At 42.8% G+C, this 18317-nt stretch overlaps 1 protein-coding gene across 4 annotated transcripts in view; it reads right to left on the bottom strand.

The window, feature by feature from the left end:
• Nucleotides 1-18317, bottom strand: part of ZNF521 (zinc finger protein 521) — a 273940-nt gene that overhangs the window by 9981 nt on the left and 245642 nt on the right. For all 4 annotated transcript variants that reach the window (XM_032859736.1, XM_032859733.1, XM_032859734.1 and 1 more), the window contains one exon: nt 16523-16638. In XM_032859736.1, coding sequence (XP_032715627.1) covers nt 16523-16638 — 116 coding nt within the window. The remainder of the gene's footprint in view (nt 1-16522; nt 16639-18317) is intronic.

Here is an 18317-nt window from a genome sequence, read left to right as displayed (position 1 = left end):
AAACATTTTCCATTTTGGAACTGACAATAGTACGCAATACTTACTAAGTTAAGGAAAAAAAAAAGTCCCAAATTGGAAGTACAGGTTAAAATATAGTACACAATGGCCACTGGGAAATATATTAAAAATCTAAGGTCTATTTTTAAAAGAAAACCATGAACTATTTGCTTACATGCAAGGAGCCAAAAGAAAATTTAAATTGAACTATACAAAGCCAGCAAAAGTGAACGAGAGACTGGAGCCAAAAGATGCTGTTCAGATTGTAGAAGTGCAGGATCCCAACGTGTTATGGGACAGAAGGCTTTGATAGGCAATACAGTCTAATAAGATATTCAGGGATTAAGTCAGTGCTTCATGGACAGATGTGTCCATGTGCCAGTTGTTGCTAAGCTTTAATTTTTCCCCCTGCAATGTTTAATTTATCACACTGGCGCTTTCTAAACTAGAACATCTGTAAACAAGGTTAAGAATGACCTCCTTCCAATTTTACATCCGTGAACGGTGCCCCTTCTTCGTGCTCTAATTTTAGATACCTTAAAGATAAATAAATCTGTGGAAGGAAGAAAAAAGGCTTGTCTGACACTGTAATGTGTTCATCTTGGGCGAATACAAATTTCCTCTCCGCCTGGCTCTTGAGGCACACAACTGACTCTTGCCGCTCAAGCCAGAGTCAGGCATCCCCTTCGCAGTCAAACGCAATTAAACAAACTTCTGCTAAATATTTAACAGCCTCGTGTAGTAATTAGCAGCAAATAATGGGAGCTTAAATTGATAATTGCTCAGAAATGTCCTCTTGCCAACATTACAAGTTTCCCGCTCCTCCCTTTTCTCTTAGATTTTGAATCCCGGAAGGTTTTATTTTTAAAGGACTCAGTTACTGAGATTACCCATGGTGACATTACTTGGCCCACGATCTTGCAGTCAAGTTGGGCTGTTTTGCTGTCAGCTGCAATATTCCACCCGCATTACTTATTTTACTTCTGTGTTTGAAATCCAGCGCAATTTAAAGTTATGTACCTGAAAGCTGCTAGAACGGGGCATTGATTTAAAAACTGACTGGCAGGCTTAGGATTTAAACTCTGGTCCACTAGATTCAAAAGGTCATCTGATTAGAATGAGAGAGGCACAAGGCTTGTAATTTATATTCAAAGGGTAACCTTTGTAGGGAGAAGGAGGGAGCAAGGACTCTTTCTGCTTTTTCCACTCCATATGGACAAGGATTCCCTTCAACCAAATTCCAATAATTATGAAAAATAGTTTATTGAACTAAGAAAAAGCACAAGAGATGCCACTTCCTTGTAGTGTATCACTTCCTTTATTAAAAACACCGCCACTCTAGGAGGTAACCTCATATTAAGAGTAAGTCAAAGATGTTATAAATCATTAAAACTAACAGGAAAAAAAGTCTTTCCCCATCATAAGCAACCAAATGTTAGTCTACCAGGGCATTTGCTTCTGTAGATATGAATAAAAAGGATGAAACTGTGAAAGGACGATGATTGACAGGCATCATTTACATAATTAAACTGCGTAAGGACAAGTCTGTGCGCGCATGCGCGCACATGTGCACATCCACGCCCAAGCTGGACGTTGGCACAAGTCTGTGCTGTGCAGAGGGGGTAAAGTTACATACGTGTGCGCGTTCTGCAGGTCAAATCCCTGCCGTTGGCCTGTGATCTTTTGGTCCCTCATTGCCCCAAATTGCCCTTGTTTTAAGTTCCAAACGAAGTCCTTTTAACGAGCAAATATTTCACAAACCCAACTCTATTCGGGTGTCTCTCACTTAAAAAGAAAAATACACAATTCTGGTTTGGAGAAAGGAGGAGTGATTTCATACTCAAGTTGGGTGCTTGTTTTCTTGCTTGCTTTTTCCTTTCCTTTTTCTCCTGCATGTTTTTGTGTACTGTAGAAAGGATCCAGTCCCCTCCCTTTAATCATCCCCCACCCCCCCACTCCCCACAATCACCCCTGGTGGTTAGCCAGTTCACAGAGGCACCTAGAGAGGAGACCAGGAATGCTGCAGGCACCTCTTCTCCTACACTGAACCTTGTCAGGTCTTTGGGGGTAGATCTGTGTTTTCTCTTGTCCCTCATCCACTCTTACCTCAGGATCTCACAATGGCAGCGTTGCCCCTGTCTTTCCACCCAGCCAAGAAGAGCCTCTTTTTCATTCAGAAACTCCCACGTTAAACTCCCATTCTCCTCCCACTTCTCGGGCACCTTCTCTGACACTGCTTTTCAGGTCTCTGTGGGACAGTTCCCTCACCTCTCGTGGTCCACAGAGCTCCTAGAAAGACAGCCCCGCACAAAGATGTGCTGTAACTATGGTGAGAGTAATCTATAACCCTCACATCCTTATATAATTTGCTACTCCAAGTTAATTTTAATTCATTACAATAAAGCAATATAATTAAAAAAATAACTCTTTAAAGTGAAGTATTTAACATGATCCTGGAAGAAAGGCAGCTTTCTTGCTAACAGAGGGCTAGGCAGCAGGCATGGTGCACACTCATGCAAATTCAAAGGTGAGGCATAAACAAGTACACACAGCCACACTGCCATGCAGAAAGGGCCTGGCAACGGGAGGCCTCATTCTAATCAGTCCTCAAAGGAACCTGCCATACAGAAGTGGCACTTATTCTAATTTAAAGCCCTCATGCTTGCTTCAGTGTTGCAAAATTTATAAAAGAATAACTTCATTAAACCGCCTGGCACTTCAAACACAAATGCAAACCAGCCACAACACAGAAGGAGCTGGACAAGAGGAAGAGAAATATTCCCAGAGAGTTGTTAACTCGGATATTCAAATGAAGCCTGCATTGGGGCAATTCTCTTCCCGATGACCTGGTCTGACATGCAACTTTCCTTCACCAAGGACTTCTCTTTACTTCACTCGGGAGGCCTGTTGCTGCTTAGCAGTCTGCTTAATCACACTGGAAAATCATTCAGAGGGGTCCGGCAAGCCACGTGCCGTGCAGAAAAAAACGTCTGGCAGTACCTAAGTGAATACTGCTCAGTGTTCTTTTCCTGGTCTGCAGAGAGATTGACTCTGAATACACACTATGACAGTTTCCATTTACTGGGGTATAGATTTCAGTCTTCTATGTTGAAAAACTCATGTAAAAAAAAAAATTGCACCCCCTTTCACTTGGGTCTTCAAGAAAGAAAGCAAGAGTAAGGGCTAAGTGGAAACCATCTGGTCGATCCACGCACAGCACTGGAGAAAAGTGAGCATCACATCTTAAAACACACTGTTAAGGAAGATCCTTTTTCTCCCCTGAATCCAAGAAATGCTACAGTAAAATAACTTCAGGCTAGATTTCCAAGCGACAATGCAGTTTGTGTCAGAACACACATCATTTCGTGCTGTCAGCATGTTTCTCCAAATCTCTTTTTGGGGATGGAATGCAAAGACAAATCTGGAAGCCTTCTGAAGAACCCCAAGCCTCTGAGAAAGTGCGTGTCACATACGAGTTGTACTATGCACCGTGATCTGGAGAGATCCCAGTCATGAAGGAGCCCCTCCCTGTTCAGAGTTTCTCAATACCCACGTCCAAATTCAGGCAGAGATTCTGCTTCAGAGGGAGTAAGGGTAAGCATCCCAAACTCTTGAAAACGGTCATCCGTGGCTGGAGAAGAGGCAACAACCTTAGGGTGAAATCGCTTAAGGTGAATCTACAGCCAACAGAAGGTCTAACAGAAGACACTGAGCCCAGCTTAACGGGGAGCTGTGCCGCAGGGTCCGCTGCCGCTCCGAGGAGAGACCTGCTCTAGGACACTCAGGCCAGGCTGATGAGAGGACAGACGGGCAGGAGAGATGGGAGCGTGAAAGTTATCACCCAGAACAACAAAAATGGAAAGGCAGTGTGATGTGATTCGTATTATTCCTAGGATAAACAAATACTGGAATTAATTCTATCTTCATAAATATGTTTTTATAGTGCTGAGGGCTTTTTTACTTTCACATAATGCCACAGAGCGGTAAAGGTAAGTTTCTATGATTTTACTTCTCCGTGAATAAAATAGGGCTAATCAGATGGAATGAATGAGCTAATTCAATTACAGGCAGCCTTTATTGTGCAATAAAATATGGATTATTGATCTTGTGGAGTTGGCAATGCATGATGCAAATTCAAGTGAATGAAACCTGAAGATGCCAGTTTGCCTGTTTTTATACATGCTTACGTCTTCTAGGACTGTTTCTACATTTGGAAAACCAGCAAAATAAGCAACGCTAACTAATTAAACCCCGGGCTTCAAAAGGGGACGGATGAAAGGTCACCTCAGAGGGCTGGCATGGCAGTCTGAGAAGGCCCCCTCAGCAGGGGAGCCATCCCTCGGTAGACTCGTACAACAGAGGGAGGGGAGGAGACACGGACGGTCTCTCCCGGCCTGTCTGTGGCACGGTAAGCCACAAACTTATTTGGGAGACTGAAATTGACTTCATAGGCATCTTGCTACAAATCCAATCTGGTCCCATCATCAGAACGAATGTATTGTTGTGGCTTTGCACTTGTGAGGCAGAACTTGTCTGAGACACAGCGCTGGACTGTTCTAGCAGAATCCTTTGGTCTTTTATCTCTTAAAAAAAAAAAAAAAAAGGCAATAATCAACCCTGGTTAGAAAGCAAGCAGCTCTGAGGGTCACGTGGAACGGAAAGCCTATGCAGCCAGCACTAAAGGGAAAAAAAGAAGGTGAGCTCTCATATTCCGTGTGTATTTACACACCTCAGTTCCGTCTTCGCACTTCCCCTTATAAATCTGCCCCCGATACGGTGGCATGCTGATTGCTGTTTGTGCTCCGCTGGACCAGACTGTCTGCCGTATTCCTTAGAAACTTCACCCCGCTCCTCCCTGTAGGCCTGGCCCTTTTCCTCCTTTTGACCAGCTCCCCATCCTCACTACCTTTCCACGGGCCAACCCCCCGGCCCCCACCCGCAGCACAAACATACGCTCTTTCTTCCCCTGATTTTTTTTCTAAGAGTCGCAGTGGGTTCTGTGCTTTGGTAGGCGTCCCTCCAAAAGCACAGGCAAGCGGACATGTGGCCTGTTGTCGGAAATGACTCCAACGAAAGGGAGGAATCAGAGATGCTAAACAATGCTACGCAAAGTTGCAAGCTGCTCGGCTACAGTCCAGAAAATGAATCCAATTTTTCATTCTGTCATTATAAATATTTCATTGCAAATGGTACTGATTTTCTGCAACTGTGGTTAAGCAAAGGGCCTCCGTGTGAATATTTAAGAAAAAAAAGGGGGGGGCAGGAAGACAACGAAGAAGGGGGGGGAGGAAAGGTTAGCAACCAATTAATTTCTTACTTTAAATGTAAAAGATTCCAGGAGAAATTCAACAGTGATGTAGTGTGTGACTCAAAGAAGAAGAAGAAAAAAAACATTTACTCTGCTCTTCTTCTGACAGTTTCTCATAAAATATCTGCAGCCCATCTATCTTTTAGTACTCCAGGCTCCTCTGGAGAGCAGAAAATGGTGGTTTAAAGCTCACTTCAGTGCCAGTCTGCGGGAGATTGCTTTCCACAGGACCCCCGCTGATGGAGGCCTAGGGGAAGAGGCCCAGGAGTTATTCAATCAGCCCGAGACTCTGGGGCGGCTGGGGGTCCTTTGAGGGCTGATTATAAAGCTGCCCTCCTGTTGCCTGCCTCAGAACAGAATGAAATGAGCAGCCTCTTGCTGAGCAGATTCTGCAAGAAGGAATTTCACCTGTCATGGAGTTTGTCAGAATTTCAGGATTTATCTTGGTGCAAAATTAATAAAATACCAACCAGGATTTCAGGCTGACTACTCAGCTGTGTCATCTCAAAGTGATCTTTCACCCAGGAAAACCTGGACAGTGAGGACAGCCGTTCTTGCCCTACTTCCCCTTCGGAGGGTGAGTGAGACGGCGCGATACCACCGGACGTCGGGATGAGATTCTGAACCAATTACACACAAGGCTGCCTGACGTGTGGGTGCTACTGTCGTGATGCGTGACCTCTCACCCCGCCGCTGTGGTTCTGAAGCCTCTTTGGAATAAGCCCAAGTCTGAAGCATAAAAAGGCCATTTTTGCAGTTTATAACACAGTAGGTCCCCTATGGCATCACATCTGTTAAATTCATACACTGGTATTTCAGGCCTGAATTTGATTTATCTCTTAAAAAGAAGTTCTCACGACGGACTGTGTTAAGAGCACAGATTGTGAAACATTACAAATTAATCTTGCGTCGGCTGTGGACGGGGAGGTGTGGTTTCAGCGTTTGTGTGAACATGTGCGCCCTTGGGTCCCCGCACCCTTGGGGCTCCCTGCGGGAAGGGCCCTAGAGGGGAGGGGACAGGCAGGGGGACAAACCTCTCTCCCTGCTCTGGGGCTCCGGGCTGTAGCCGGCTTGGGAGTCTGGCGTCTCTGCCCACTCCGCTGCAGAAGGTGGCTCGCACCACACAAGTCGCCATGGCCGCTGCAGGTGGGGTTCTATGAAGCCCCAGGTTTGATCATTTTGAGCTGGGGCTTGCAGAGCCCTGGAGCAATTAGCTCTGGTCCTCAGGGTGGGCAGCATCACGTCAGAGATGGGGCACTGTGCGGGGACTGGCTTGGTGCTCACGCCACCGGCTGGCCAGAGCCACTGGACAGAGGGCACAGACACTTCTCGGATTTGACTCTGGACTCCAAACTCAGGTTTGGAACAGGCATAACTCCATTCGCAACATCCACCTTGTCTCGCATTCCTGGCCCCCCACCACGCTCAGACCATGGGTACCTCTTCCTGATTGGTAATTGGCGGCACACCCCCGGCTCGCAGAGCGGGCCTTTGCTTTAAGGCAATCTCTGCCTCCCTGTCCGTTTTCCTATGGACGTTTTCTAAACGAGACATTAAGCAACACTGTAATGTGTTCCGTCCAGCTCTTCTCCTCGTTAATGGACAGTCCCGTTTCAGAGAGCCACCTTTACGAAAGAGTAGTGCCCCCAAGATATTAATACCAAGAGATCTCAGGAAAGAGCGAGAAAGGGAGAGGGAAAGCCCGCAAACGAAGGCACAGATGGTGGGCGGGGATGCAGGGTGCTCTCAGCAGGCTTCAGTGGAGATGCATTAACTCCACGGAGGGATGAGGGCTGCCCACCAGTCCCATCATGAATTATAACTGAGTATGGGAGTGAGGTCTTAGTGCCTGGCTCACAGCAAACAGACTGTTCTATTTTCCTGCCCAATCACCTTTCACCCTTAGAAACCCAAAGCACAGTGAAGCACACTGCTGATATTTTACGGTATCCTCGTAGCCTTTTATGTGTCTAGAAGGCACACAAACTTAGCAGATGCGCCCAGCGGTGGAAGTCAGATAATTATAAAATTAAGTTTTGGCAATGTCAGAAAGGAAACCTTTTTACGGGTGATTGGGGTTTCCAGCGAGAAGTGGTCTTCGGTCAGCTGGGGGACCGAATGAAAGCAGGAGGGGCGGCGGAAGACAGATGCCCGCCTCCCGGCCACGCTGGGTACCGGGGACCGGCCTCCCTTTTGCACACTTTTCTCCTCCTCCTACGTGAAGGCAGCTCCTGCCCAGTCAGCTCTGTTCTCCCACTCGCTCATTCAGTGAAGTTATCAATGAAGGAGGCCTGTTATTTTAGGCAGTTTAAAATTTCACCGCTTTTCAAGGACTCGTTTGCCCTGCCTTTCACTCCCGCTTAAAGCCTCGGAGTTGCTGTTCTAAATGACAGCACCGCGAGCGAGCAGTGCTTTTAAGCACTATTCATCTCGCCCGCCACATCTCGGGCTTTTACAGAACATGGCTCTCTCTCCAATAAGGGGAACTCACTCTTTCATAGCTGCAGGGCAGAGCCTGTTCTGAGCTATAGATTCGCTGCAAATATAACAATAAAGGATACAAATGTGAATTCCTCTTAAAATACACACGTGGCTCGGAAGCTGCCTTGCCTTAGCAAACTCCATCAAGAGCAGCCTATCAATCTTTCTCCAAATGCACAGCAACAGCTCATTGCACGCGGGGGTCCGACGGATCGTCACCTCGGTGGATCGGAAGGCGCTGGAACGAATTCTTTGCTCATTTCGGGGGATTTATAGTTGAAGTCCATGATTACCATCTCTCTTTCTCTAATTGTCACAACAGTTGGATATGGAGGTGGTGTTTTCCAATAGTCGGGTAAAAGTTGGTAAACACAAAGGGTCTATTCTTGGCATTTTGTCTCTGCTAATGTGAGGAAGCAGATCCATGTGTGGCGCAAACGTCTAAAATAGGAACATATGTGGGAACTGAACGTGCCTCTCTGGACTGCAGAATGTTCTAGAAAATCGGGATTTCCAGACCCCTCCAAAGGATCTGGGTACAAACGTGGGGAGACCGAGCTCTGTCTTTTCAGGACAATCAGGCCCACAGTTTTTCGTTCCCTAAAGGAAACAGATCTTCTGGCGCTGTGGCAGCAGGCTGTCTTGGCGACATAGAAGGTGGTGGGGCCAGCTAGAGCGCAGCCAAAGCAGAATGTGGCAGAGGTGATGAACATTTCCAGGGGGTGGGGAGGGAGGGGGCTGTGGAACTGGCCACAGTGCTCTTCAGTACACCCTCGCTGGATGCTCCATAAAGTCGCACTGATGGCAGTTCGGAGATGGCCATCTGTCGTCAACTCTCGGCCAGACAAAAAAATAATGTAATGGCAGATCGCTAACAACAGGGCTGTTGGAGGAGGGAATGAGTCCTAGAACGAGGAGGTGGTGCTCCATCTTTTAATAGCGAAAACCAGCCATCGATAGGAACATCAAGAAATTAATGGATGGAGAATTTTTAAAAACTGAGCTGGGGTGTTGTAGAAATGACTCAGAGGTAAACAGAGTGGTTTTAGCTTATCACAGTCGCCTCTGTTGCCCCGACTGTGGTCATATTAACCACTCGGTTCTTGAAAATTTGACTAGCAGGACACATGGTGAAGCAGTGAGGGCCAAATTTAGTAAAAGGTGAGCCCACGTTGTGCCTCCAAGCATGCACACACAGATTAGGCATTTATTGGTACAAAACGGGTAATTGAAAATGCATTTACTCATTTAGTCCAAATGAGTTCATTGTGACAATCATGCTTATCCATCTTTCTGGATGCTTGCTTACTTTCTCGACACAGTCTTAGAAAAAAGCAAAATAAAGCTACCTTATCTTTAGATGCATTGTAAATGCTATGAAATTTTAAACTCCCTTCTTTGCTCAAGAAAAACCTTAGCTTTGTGCTACTGCATAGATGTTAGGAAGTGGGGAGAAGCAGGGAGAGAGAGAATGAATGAAAAACAGTCAAAGTGAGGTGAGCTGTATTCTATTTCTTTGTCCTGTATGATTAACTCTCTGCCTTCAATGGTAAGGCCAATCAATCCTGATTGAATTATCCAATATTAACAGCTGAAAGTGATCAAAAGTAATGGTGAAAACATAGCACCAATCAATAAATCAATGCAAATGATTCAGTTCCTGGAGATTCGATCAAATAAAAGAGATAGATCAATTTAACCACTGAGCAAATTAAGTGGAAGTTGGTGGAACACCAATTTACTTCAAAAGCCCTGCAGGCCCACAAAGCAGAGAAATGAGGTGGTGGAGAAAGGGACCAGTTCCAGACCCACATGCTCACTTGACACAATTTATGCTCCGGAGATCCCTAAGGCTATGTGATGTGTTCCGGGGCTGTGATTTCAACCCCAAGAACAGAAGTTACAGAGGTCCAAAGGATTAGGGGAAATGGAAAGCCTGGGTACTGGGAAACATAAACCACCCAGGAAGAGGCAGGAAGGACATCCCCCACATTGAGCTCTAGAACGCAGTGAGAGCAGGCCCATACAGGGCGATGGGGAAATCTTCCAATCTGGGGTTCCCAAAGGAAGACCACATGTTAAGAGGCAAGCAGGACAGGGTTTTGAGTCTTAGAGTTGGAGTGGGGAATTACATTAGATATAAAGATAAAACAATTGAAAAATACACAAAAGTCGTGAGGAGTACCAGAGGTAAGAGTTTAAGGGCACATCTTCTAGCTTTTTAAAGGCACACTTTTCCATTCCTTCAGGTTGCAAAAGAAGATCAGTCTGAGAAAATATGACAACAAAGGAAAACAAACCTTTCCCCAAAGCACACCCAGATCCCACCTTGTCTTTGATGGAGGGGCAAGATAAAACTTTTTGTTTTGGTCACACGTCCTTTATCTGGGGTGTGTGGAGAGAAGGGGCAGGTTGTTTGGAAATACATTTCTGAAAGCAAATATAAATATTTTGTTTTATGGTTATATGCCAGAAAGAAAAAAGCCCAAGACTCTTTAATCCCTTCAAAAAGATGAATGTTGAAAAATAAGAATTTTAACGTGGATACCAATTAATATGAAACTATGTCAAGGTATGATTAATTGGGAAATTGTTCCAGTAGAACTAGAGCAGAGAGCTAAGGAACATTCTGACGTGTCTGAGATAGAGATTTCATTTCTGAGTAATGATGACTCTTGATTTTGTTTACTTAGGTCAGCACTAAGGAGCAGGGAGAGCATCGGGCAACCAGTGTTCACCCCATGACTGTTTTGTTCTACACTCTGCACTGAGTGCTCAGGATGACTTACTTGCTGTGCTCTCTCACCAGGATACTGGGAGTTAGGCAGGAGGCCATGTTGTTTCCCACATGCCCATTTTACAGATGGTAACACTGAAGCCCACAGTTGAGAGCTTGTAAGTGGTAATGACCAGAATCAAACTCTGGTGATTCCCCTCTGCAACTGATGCTCTTTCCCTTGTACTAAGCTGCCTATAGAGAATTGAAAGCAAATTAAAACAAATGAAAAAACCTATAGAAATTATTTTCTCAAACTACTAGCCGTTGGAGACTTAATGGGTGGCTAATCACATCCGTCCTTCAGAACCGGCTCGAATGTGTCCCTCCTGATGTCTTTCTTGAGTCTCTCAGCTGGATAATAAGCATCTTCTCTTGGAATACTTATAACGGTTTATTACATATTAGCTCATATAATGGTTAATCATACACGTATCTTATCTTTTCTAGTAGACTGTAAATATGATCTATTTCTAATTATTCTTGATATGTCATAGAGTGAGATCATGGTCAATTTAAAAGATAAAGTTATAGTTTTATAAGTATTTTAATTAATAAATATATTACCTTTTTTAATCATGGCACTGGGGCAACAGAAGTAAACAGCATAGCACTTGTGATTTTGACTATTAACAAGGACTCCTCAACGTCTCATCACGTATTATTTAATAACTTGAGACACAAATTTGTATTAAGCTTATTAAAAGGCTGGTTGAGGGAAGGAGCTAAGTCAGCAGGTGACCCAGTGACTGGCTGGGCATCCACATTTCCACCCTATAGGGCCAATACTACGTGCACTGCTTCGTTTTTCTTTCAGAGGTACAACCATGAGACCTGAGCACCAGTTCAGCTGTGGTGAAAAAAAGATGCATCAACATCATGTGATTTGGTGGGAAAGTGATTTGAGAAGAAAAACAGCTGAAGAGACAATTGCCCATTTAAACAGAAGTGCTATCCGAAAGAAAATCATGGTGTGTCCTTCCCAACGTCAGATGATTACTGCAATTTGAGTGTGGAAAACACGGCATTCATGAGCTAATGAAGGTAAGGGCTGCCTATCACAGTAATCTTTGATTCAAAAGGAATTCAAATACCGGAATCTCAGAACCCGAAGTTCACCTAGGCCTATCCCCTCACTCCCTGCTGCTGGAATTCCCTCTCTGTTCGTTAAATTCGTAACATGGTGCCTGATGGAACTTTCTATGGAGACCCATCAGAAGATGATGATTGGATCACCGCCTTGGAATTGCAACTTTTCTAGAGGCAGCAATTAAACAGTAATTACTCTATTGAAAGAAAGTGGCCTATTCAGCAGCATTTTTACAAACACACCACTTGCTCACACCTGTATAAACCACTTTGGATACAAATATGCATTGTGGGATATTATTCTTGGACCACACCATCCCTCTCTCAAGGCAGCTTCCTTAAGTTCGGCAGAAAAAGTTCTGAGGTCTATTAGGAAAACATGTGAAACATTCAACATATCCATTTGCTTTTAAAATAACAAAATGTTCACTTAGTTCAAATAATTCACTTTTATTCCAAAGGACATCTTCCCTACCAGCAGGCTAGGCAGACATATATTGGAATTCCTTGCACAAATGAGGGAAAACGCTACCAAAAGAAAAAGACTATGTCTTGCCAATAATTATACGTTATCTACCTCTAAACTGGGATTTAGAACTTTTGGTCAGAAAGGTTTAGGGGTCATGTGAAGAACATGAATAGTTTGTTCATGTGAAGAAAGAATAGTTTCCTCGGGGTGCCTCGGTGGCTCAGTAGGTTAAAGCCTCTGCCTTCAGCTCAGGTCATGATCCCAGGGTCTTGGGATCAAGCCCCACATCGGGCTCTCTGCTTGGCAGGGAGCCTGCTTCCCCTCCTCTCTCTGCCTACTTGTGATCTCTGTCTGTCAAATAAATAAATAAAATCATTAAAAAAAAAAAAAAGAACATAACTTCCACACCAGCAAAAAGTGTGTCCTAGATTGAGTGTTCCATAGAAATAGAGGTTTTAATGCTTAATTCTAAAAGGAACTATGGTCTGTGATGCCCAAAAGATGATGTCTGAGTTCTTGGTCTCCTGAAGAAGAACAGTGTATAATGAGGAATTATCTGAATTCGGATTGGCATTGTAGGCAATATCAATGAAAATAACACACACACTTGTGTGTGTGTGTGTGTGTGTGTGTGTGTGTGTGTGTTGGGTATATAATTTTATACCCAACAAAGCACTTCTAGTCACACACACACTCACACACACACACAAAATGCTTTCTCATTTTTAACTGGCCATAAGCAGTGAAAGAAATGTAAATTACTTATTATGGCAATGAAATCATTTATGCACCATTAAAAGATATACCATCATTATGTAGTAAGTTGATTTTGAAATGCTCATCCTAGACTTACAGTAGTATTCTCACTCTGACAGAAGAGTCAAATAAACTATATGCTTTCAGGGGCACCTGGGTGGCTTAGTTAAGTGTCTGACTTCAGCTCAGGTCATGATATTGGTGTCCTGGGACAGAGCAGGCAGGATGTCAGGCTCGCTGTTCAGTGGGGAGACTACTTCTCCCTCTCCCTCCACCTCCCACCTCCGCACCTCCACTCATGCTCTCTTTCTCTCAAATAAATAAAATCTTTTTTTTAAAGGCTATATGCTTTCAACCCCCAATAGAGTTTCAGTTCTTGGACATTTAGTTTTATAATCTCTTACGAAAAGTCCTCCTTTCTGAACTTCAGTGGCATAGAAAAGTAAATGAGTATGAGTTCAAGTGGTATGTATGATGTGTATCAATTTTAAAATTTGCATTTATTTTCCACACCAGAGCGTGAACCAAAGTGGGCTGATACAATCATTACATTTTTCATTTTTCTACTCTTATGATTTTGGTTACCAATCTAATTTTCTACCGTTACCTTAATTTCAGTCAATTTCCCCCCTCATTCTAGAAATTAACAAAACTATTACGGTTTTTGTACACTTATCATACTCACTTTTTATGCAAGAAATAAAAGAAATCAATCCTTAAAAATTACATTAATTCCATCCTCTGAGCACAGGTGTAAAGGTAATTTGGGTAATGAAAGCAAATGTACGGGACTGTGAACCCCTAAGGGTAAAGCATAAAAATCTAAACATTCTTAAAACTAGAAAGAGTAAAGTTAACTCTGGTCCATTTTTCTTAATGTACTGTAACCAAAAGCCACTGCTACTATTGGGGATTTTAGAAAATAGGTAGATATTCCAATGACTGTGGATGTTAGCTTTCTAAAAATTATCATATACTAACTATAAAAACTAATCTTATCTAAGGGATAATGCATGTATTGAGCCTGAGTATTCATATCAAGACCAAAAATGTGGGGCACCTGGGTGGCTTAGTTGGTTGAGTGTCCCAACTCTTGATTTTGGCTCAGGTCATGATCTCAGGGTCATGAGATCGAGCTCCACATGCCGCTCTGCACTCAGCAGGGAGTCTGCTTGAGATTCTCTCTCCCTCTGCCCCTCCACCCCCACAAAAAACCAAATATGTATGACTCTGAGTTATGGGATTAGAAAAAGTGCTCACCGCTTTGGATTATGGACTAAATCTTATTGTCGCCCAGATCACAATTTGAATGAATGAGTCAAGAATGATTTGAGACGTGTTGGAACTTCTAAGATCTTAAAGAGTCAGAAAGAGTTGTGTTTTGTATCGTAGGTTATAAACCACCAGTCCTCCAAGTGTGACTGGGGGACCCCTGGGGTCTCCTAGATCCTCTCAGGAAGTCTGCTATGTCAAGACTATTTTCACAATAGCATTAAGACATTATTTGTCCTTTACACTCTCATTATCTCATGAGGGCACAGTGGCGTTTCCTAGGGGCTAGCTGATAAGCGATGACATCATCTTTCTGGCAGCTGTAGAATCGCATGTGTGTATATTCTTGTGTTTAAAACATCTTTCAATTTCGATTTCTAATATGGAAATATCAATAGATAATAACCCACACAAATCCAAGCCCTTTGGGTCATCAGTCATTTTAAGTGTAAAGGCATCCTGAGATCAAAGAGTTTGGAAACAACAGGTCTATACTAATTGTAGAAAAGAATGAAAACTGTACATTCCACAAAACCCTAAAATACACTATATAAGAAACCTGGAGTCCTGAAGGATGTGTTTAATTGCTTAGTTTTTTCTGTACTACCCTGGGCTATGGGTTACTACGGCCTTATTTTGTTGGGTTCTTTTAATGAAAGACATTGAAGTCTTGCCACAGGTTAGCTGTATTAGGAATCTATTAATACAATACAAAGTGCAATTTTGTTGCAAATATTTTCAGGAACATTAGATAGAAGTCAGTCTCTATAGATTCTCAACACCTTTTATTTTAACCTATTATTAATTCTCCACAGTTTACATGCCAATTCAGTATCACTAGGTGTATTGGCCATATCCTTTACAGAGTCATAAAAACCCAAATGACTTATCTTTTGATACCTATTGCAATAAGAATATATTTTCAAGCAGCGATTTAGGTTAAATTAAGAAGGTATACTTTTCAACAATAGTCTAACTTGGCCAATTTTCTATATTCAATTCCCAAACGGATGTGACAGAGTAGAGATCTATTTAGAAGTGATAAAAAATAAGATAGCAACTTTAATTTCGGTCCACTGACGCCACTGTCACAATGAAATGGGCTCACCCATTCCTTCAAATATTTTTTATTCCACTTCCTTAATTTGCTATTGGTTTACTTATAGAATAACAGACCATAAACTGTAAATTCCTTATTTTGACGCGTAATTCACATAAATCTGGTTTCCCCAGAGCTCTAGGAGGTACAAAGCTGTCCCAGGGTCCACTGTGTCAGATGAGGATCCAAGGAGTAGGTGGGACTCTGAGTTCCTGCTTCACCCAGATCTGGTTGAAGGCATTCAATGCAAGAAATAACTTACGCCTTCCCCCTTTTAAGGCTAAATGACCTTATTGTTAATGATCGTGCTCATAATAATAAAAAATCTTTGTGTTTGAATCCATTCTCCTCTAAAGGCTCCAGCAAAATTTAACAAAAACCTGTTACTCCTATAATTTCATTAGAAAAATGAGGATAAGTATTATGCCCATTTTTCAGATGAAGTAACAGAAAACAAAACAAAACAAGAGATATTTTCTTCCACAATAAGTAACATTTTTCAGGGTAGCATCCAGGTCTCTTACCCATATTTTAACCACTAGTCTATTGCCAAGAGTAATAAAACCAACCGAACATTCGTATTGTATTTTTTGGTTTGTACCTTAGATTCAGACCTCTTCCGTTCATTTATGCCTAACAGCAACCCCATAAGCATTACACTTGTCTGTCAGTTCTTCGTATCTGAGGTTCAGAGACATTATGGACCCGTGCACAGTCACATATCTAGCAAGTGGACACTCAAGGCTAAACCTAATGTCTTTGGGGGCCAACATTTTAAGTAGGAGGCTGTTACTGGGTAATAATTATTCTAGTCTATTAAGCGGAAGAAACCTACTAGCAAGAGTACAGCTTCTTTCTTCTCTTCCCTTCTCCCTTCCAATTCTGAGCCCCTCAGGACAACAATAACTTGGACATCCATCCAGCTTGGAGTCCAGTGGGAAAAGAACATGAATAAAACAGGATCAGGGAGAACGGGCCATGACAGCGAGGTGAATGATCCCACAGTCCAATAAACCTGACCCCTAAGCCTATCACACTGGGTCAGAAGGTCCAATTATAGGTCTGTTCCAGTTCTTTTTATGATTGACAGCAGCCAGAGGCAAAATTACTTTGGTGTCTGTTAATCCAGCCTCTAATTTTCCCTTTGCCCCAATACACACAGAGCATCATGGTGGCCCAGGGTGAGTGATACTGCAAATCCAGATTTAAAATGCCCTTGTCTCCTATAAGAAGAGCAACTGAGTTCAATCCCGGTTCTCCTCATGGGGACATTACCTGCAGCTCTGTTTGGAAGAAAAACTTCTGTGGACATTGTGTGCAGTCATAGATCTTGTCTTCTTGTCCATGGGCAGAGAAAATATGCTGCTGCAACTTGTTTGCTTGAACAAACACTGAAATGATAAAAGCATGGTGAACTTTGGGTTATTTTCTCTCTGCAATGCCCTCAAGTCGATGACTCCCCATGAAGAGCCCCCCGACCCCTGACTGAGCAGCCTCAACAGCACACCTTCTGGGTGTGACTATTGGCAGGCACTGGGGAGGGCTAAGTCACACTTGCTCATGGTTGGGTCACTGGCTTTTGCGAAGGTGCCCTCTACCAGGCGCCCAATTCAATCCAAACAGCTCCCGAGTAAAGGTTCATCGAGGCCCCGCTCCCTATAAATCTTTTCAAAATCAAGCTGAAAATTGTCAAATGCACAGCCCCGTCTGAACAGAAATGACTCTTATTTCTCAGCAACCCACAGGTTAAGAAATCATAGATGCCAAAACCTGTTTATTGTATTTGCCTAAAGTTACAGCTAGTGAACAGTTCTCTATTTAAATGTGTTAATGCTAAAAATTATATCCCACAGGTACTCTGGGGCACTGTCTATAAATGTGAAACAGAACGGCAGGTAAATTCTCTTTGGATACTTTAAGATCAACTCAGCCTACACACTGAATGCAAGGGTTTCAATAATATAAACATGTTCAATTTTAATGACTACAAAACAAGGCCCTAAGACTGTGTAGCAGTTTACCTAGGAGACATACTATTAATAATTAAATTGTATATGCCAGAGGCAGTGTTTGGGTTGGCAGAACTGACTTCTGATGGATGCCTGGTGCACCCTGACCTAAAAAAGTTTGCGTCTACAATATTAATCTGTATAGGCAGGGAAAGGATTTATTAAAGATGTTGGCATTTGACTTTGACTCCACTCTAATCATTAAAATTATTCTAATTGCCAGCCAACCTAAAATATTAGAATATTGTTCTTGTGAGTCATACATTTTAATCACATTTCTCATTACCTTAAAAAACGACTCAGATTTCTTCTCTCCCACCTAACATGCTTTATAGTGGAAGGGTTTTTTTTTTTTTAATTGTTATTTCTAAAATTACTTCAAGATATACTAAAACAATTCAGGTCTGTCAGCACAGAAAATGCAGACTGCTCATGTTTAATGCATTTTTGTCTCTTACCTACATCAACAAAAAGAAATGGGGTTTTTATACAGATTTGCAACGGCTCTCCATATAACTTAGCACATTTTATGAGGCTTCTGGCTACAACATCAAATAACTATTTTATTGGGGGTCTTAATCATAAGGAGATCTATGACCCAGTCTTCCTGATGAAGACTTATTCTGAGCTTTTATACAGAACTCAGACTCCTGACTCATGGTATCTTGAGATAAATACTATGTCATGGTAAAAATATAACAATACATATATATTTGTTAACTACGGTGAACAAACTGCTGGTTACCAGAGGGGAGATTGGGGGTGGGGGATGGGCACAATAAGGGATGGGGATTAAGGAGCACTGGGTGATGCATGGCAGTGCTGAATCACTATATTGTACACCTGAAACTAATAAAACACTGCATATTAGCTACCTGGAATGAAATTAAAAATTTAAAAATTCAAACAAAAGCATTAAAAAAAAGCAAGCCTCCCTTCCCCCATAAACCCAGTATGTATTTTAAAATACAAGTTTGGGGGTGCCTAGGTGGCTCAGTCATTAAGCCTCTGCCTTCGGCTCAGGTCATGACCCCAGAGTCCTGGGATCAAGCCCCACATCA

The sequence above is a fragment of the Lontra canadensis genome, unplaced genomic scaffold (assembly GCF_010015895.1).
Source record: "Lontra canadensis isolate GAN:19392208 unplaced genomic scaffold, GSC_riverotter_1.0 scaffold17, whole genome shotgun sequence".
NCBI classification, from domain to species: Eukaryota; Metazoa; Chordata; class Mammalia; order Carnivora; family Mustelidae; genus Lontra; species Lontra canadensis.
Note: the sequence above shows the minus strand (reverse complement) of the source record. Positions and strands in the feature narration are given on the sequence as shown.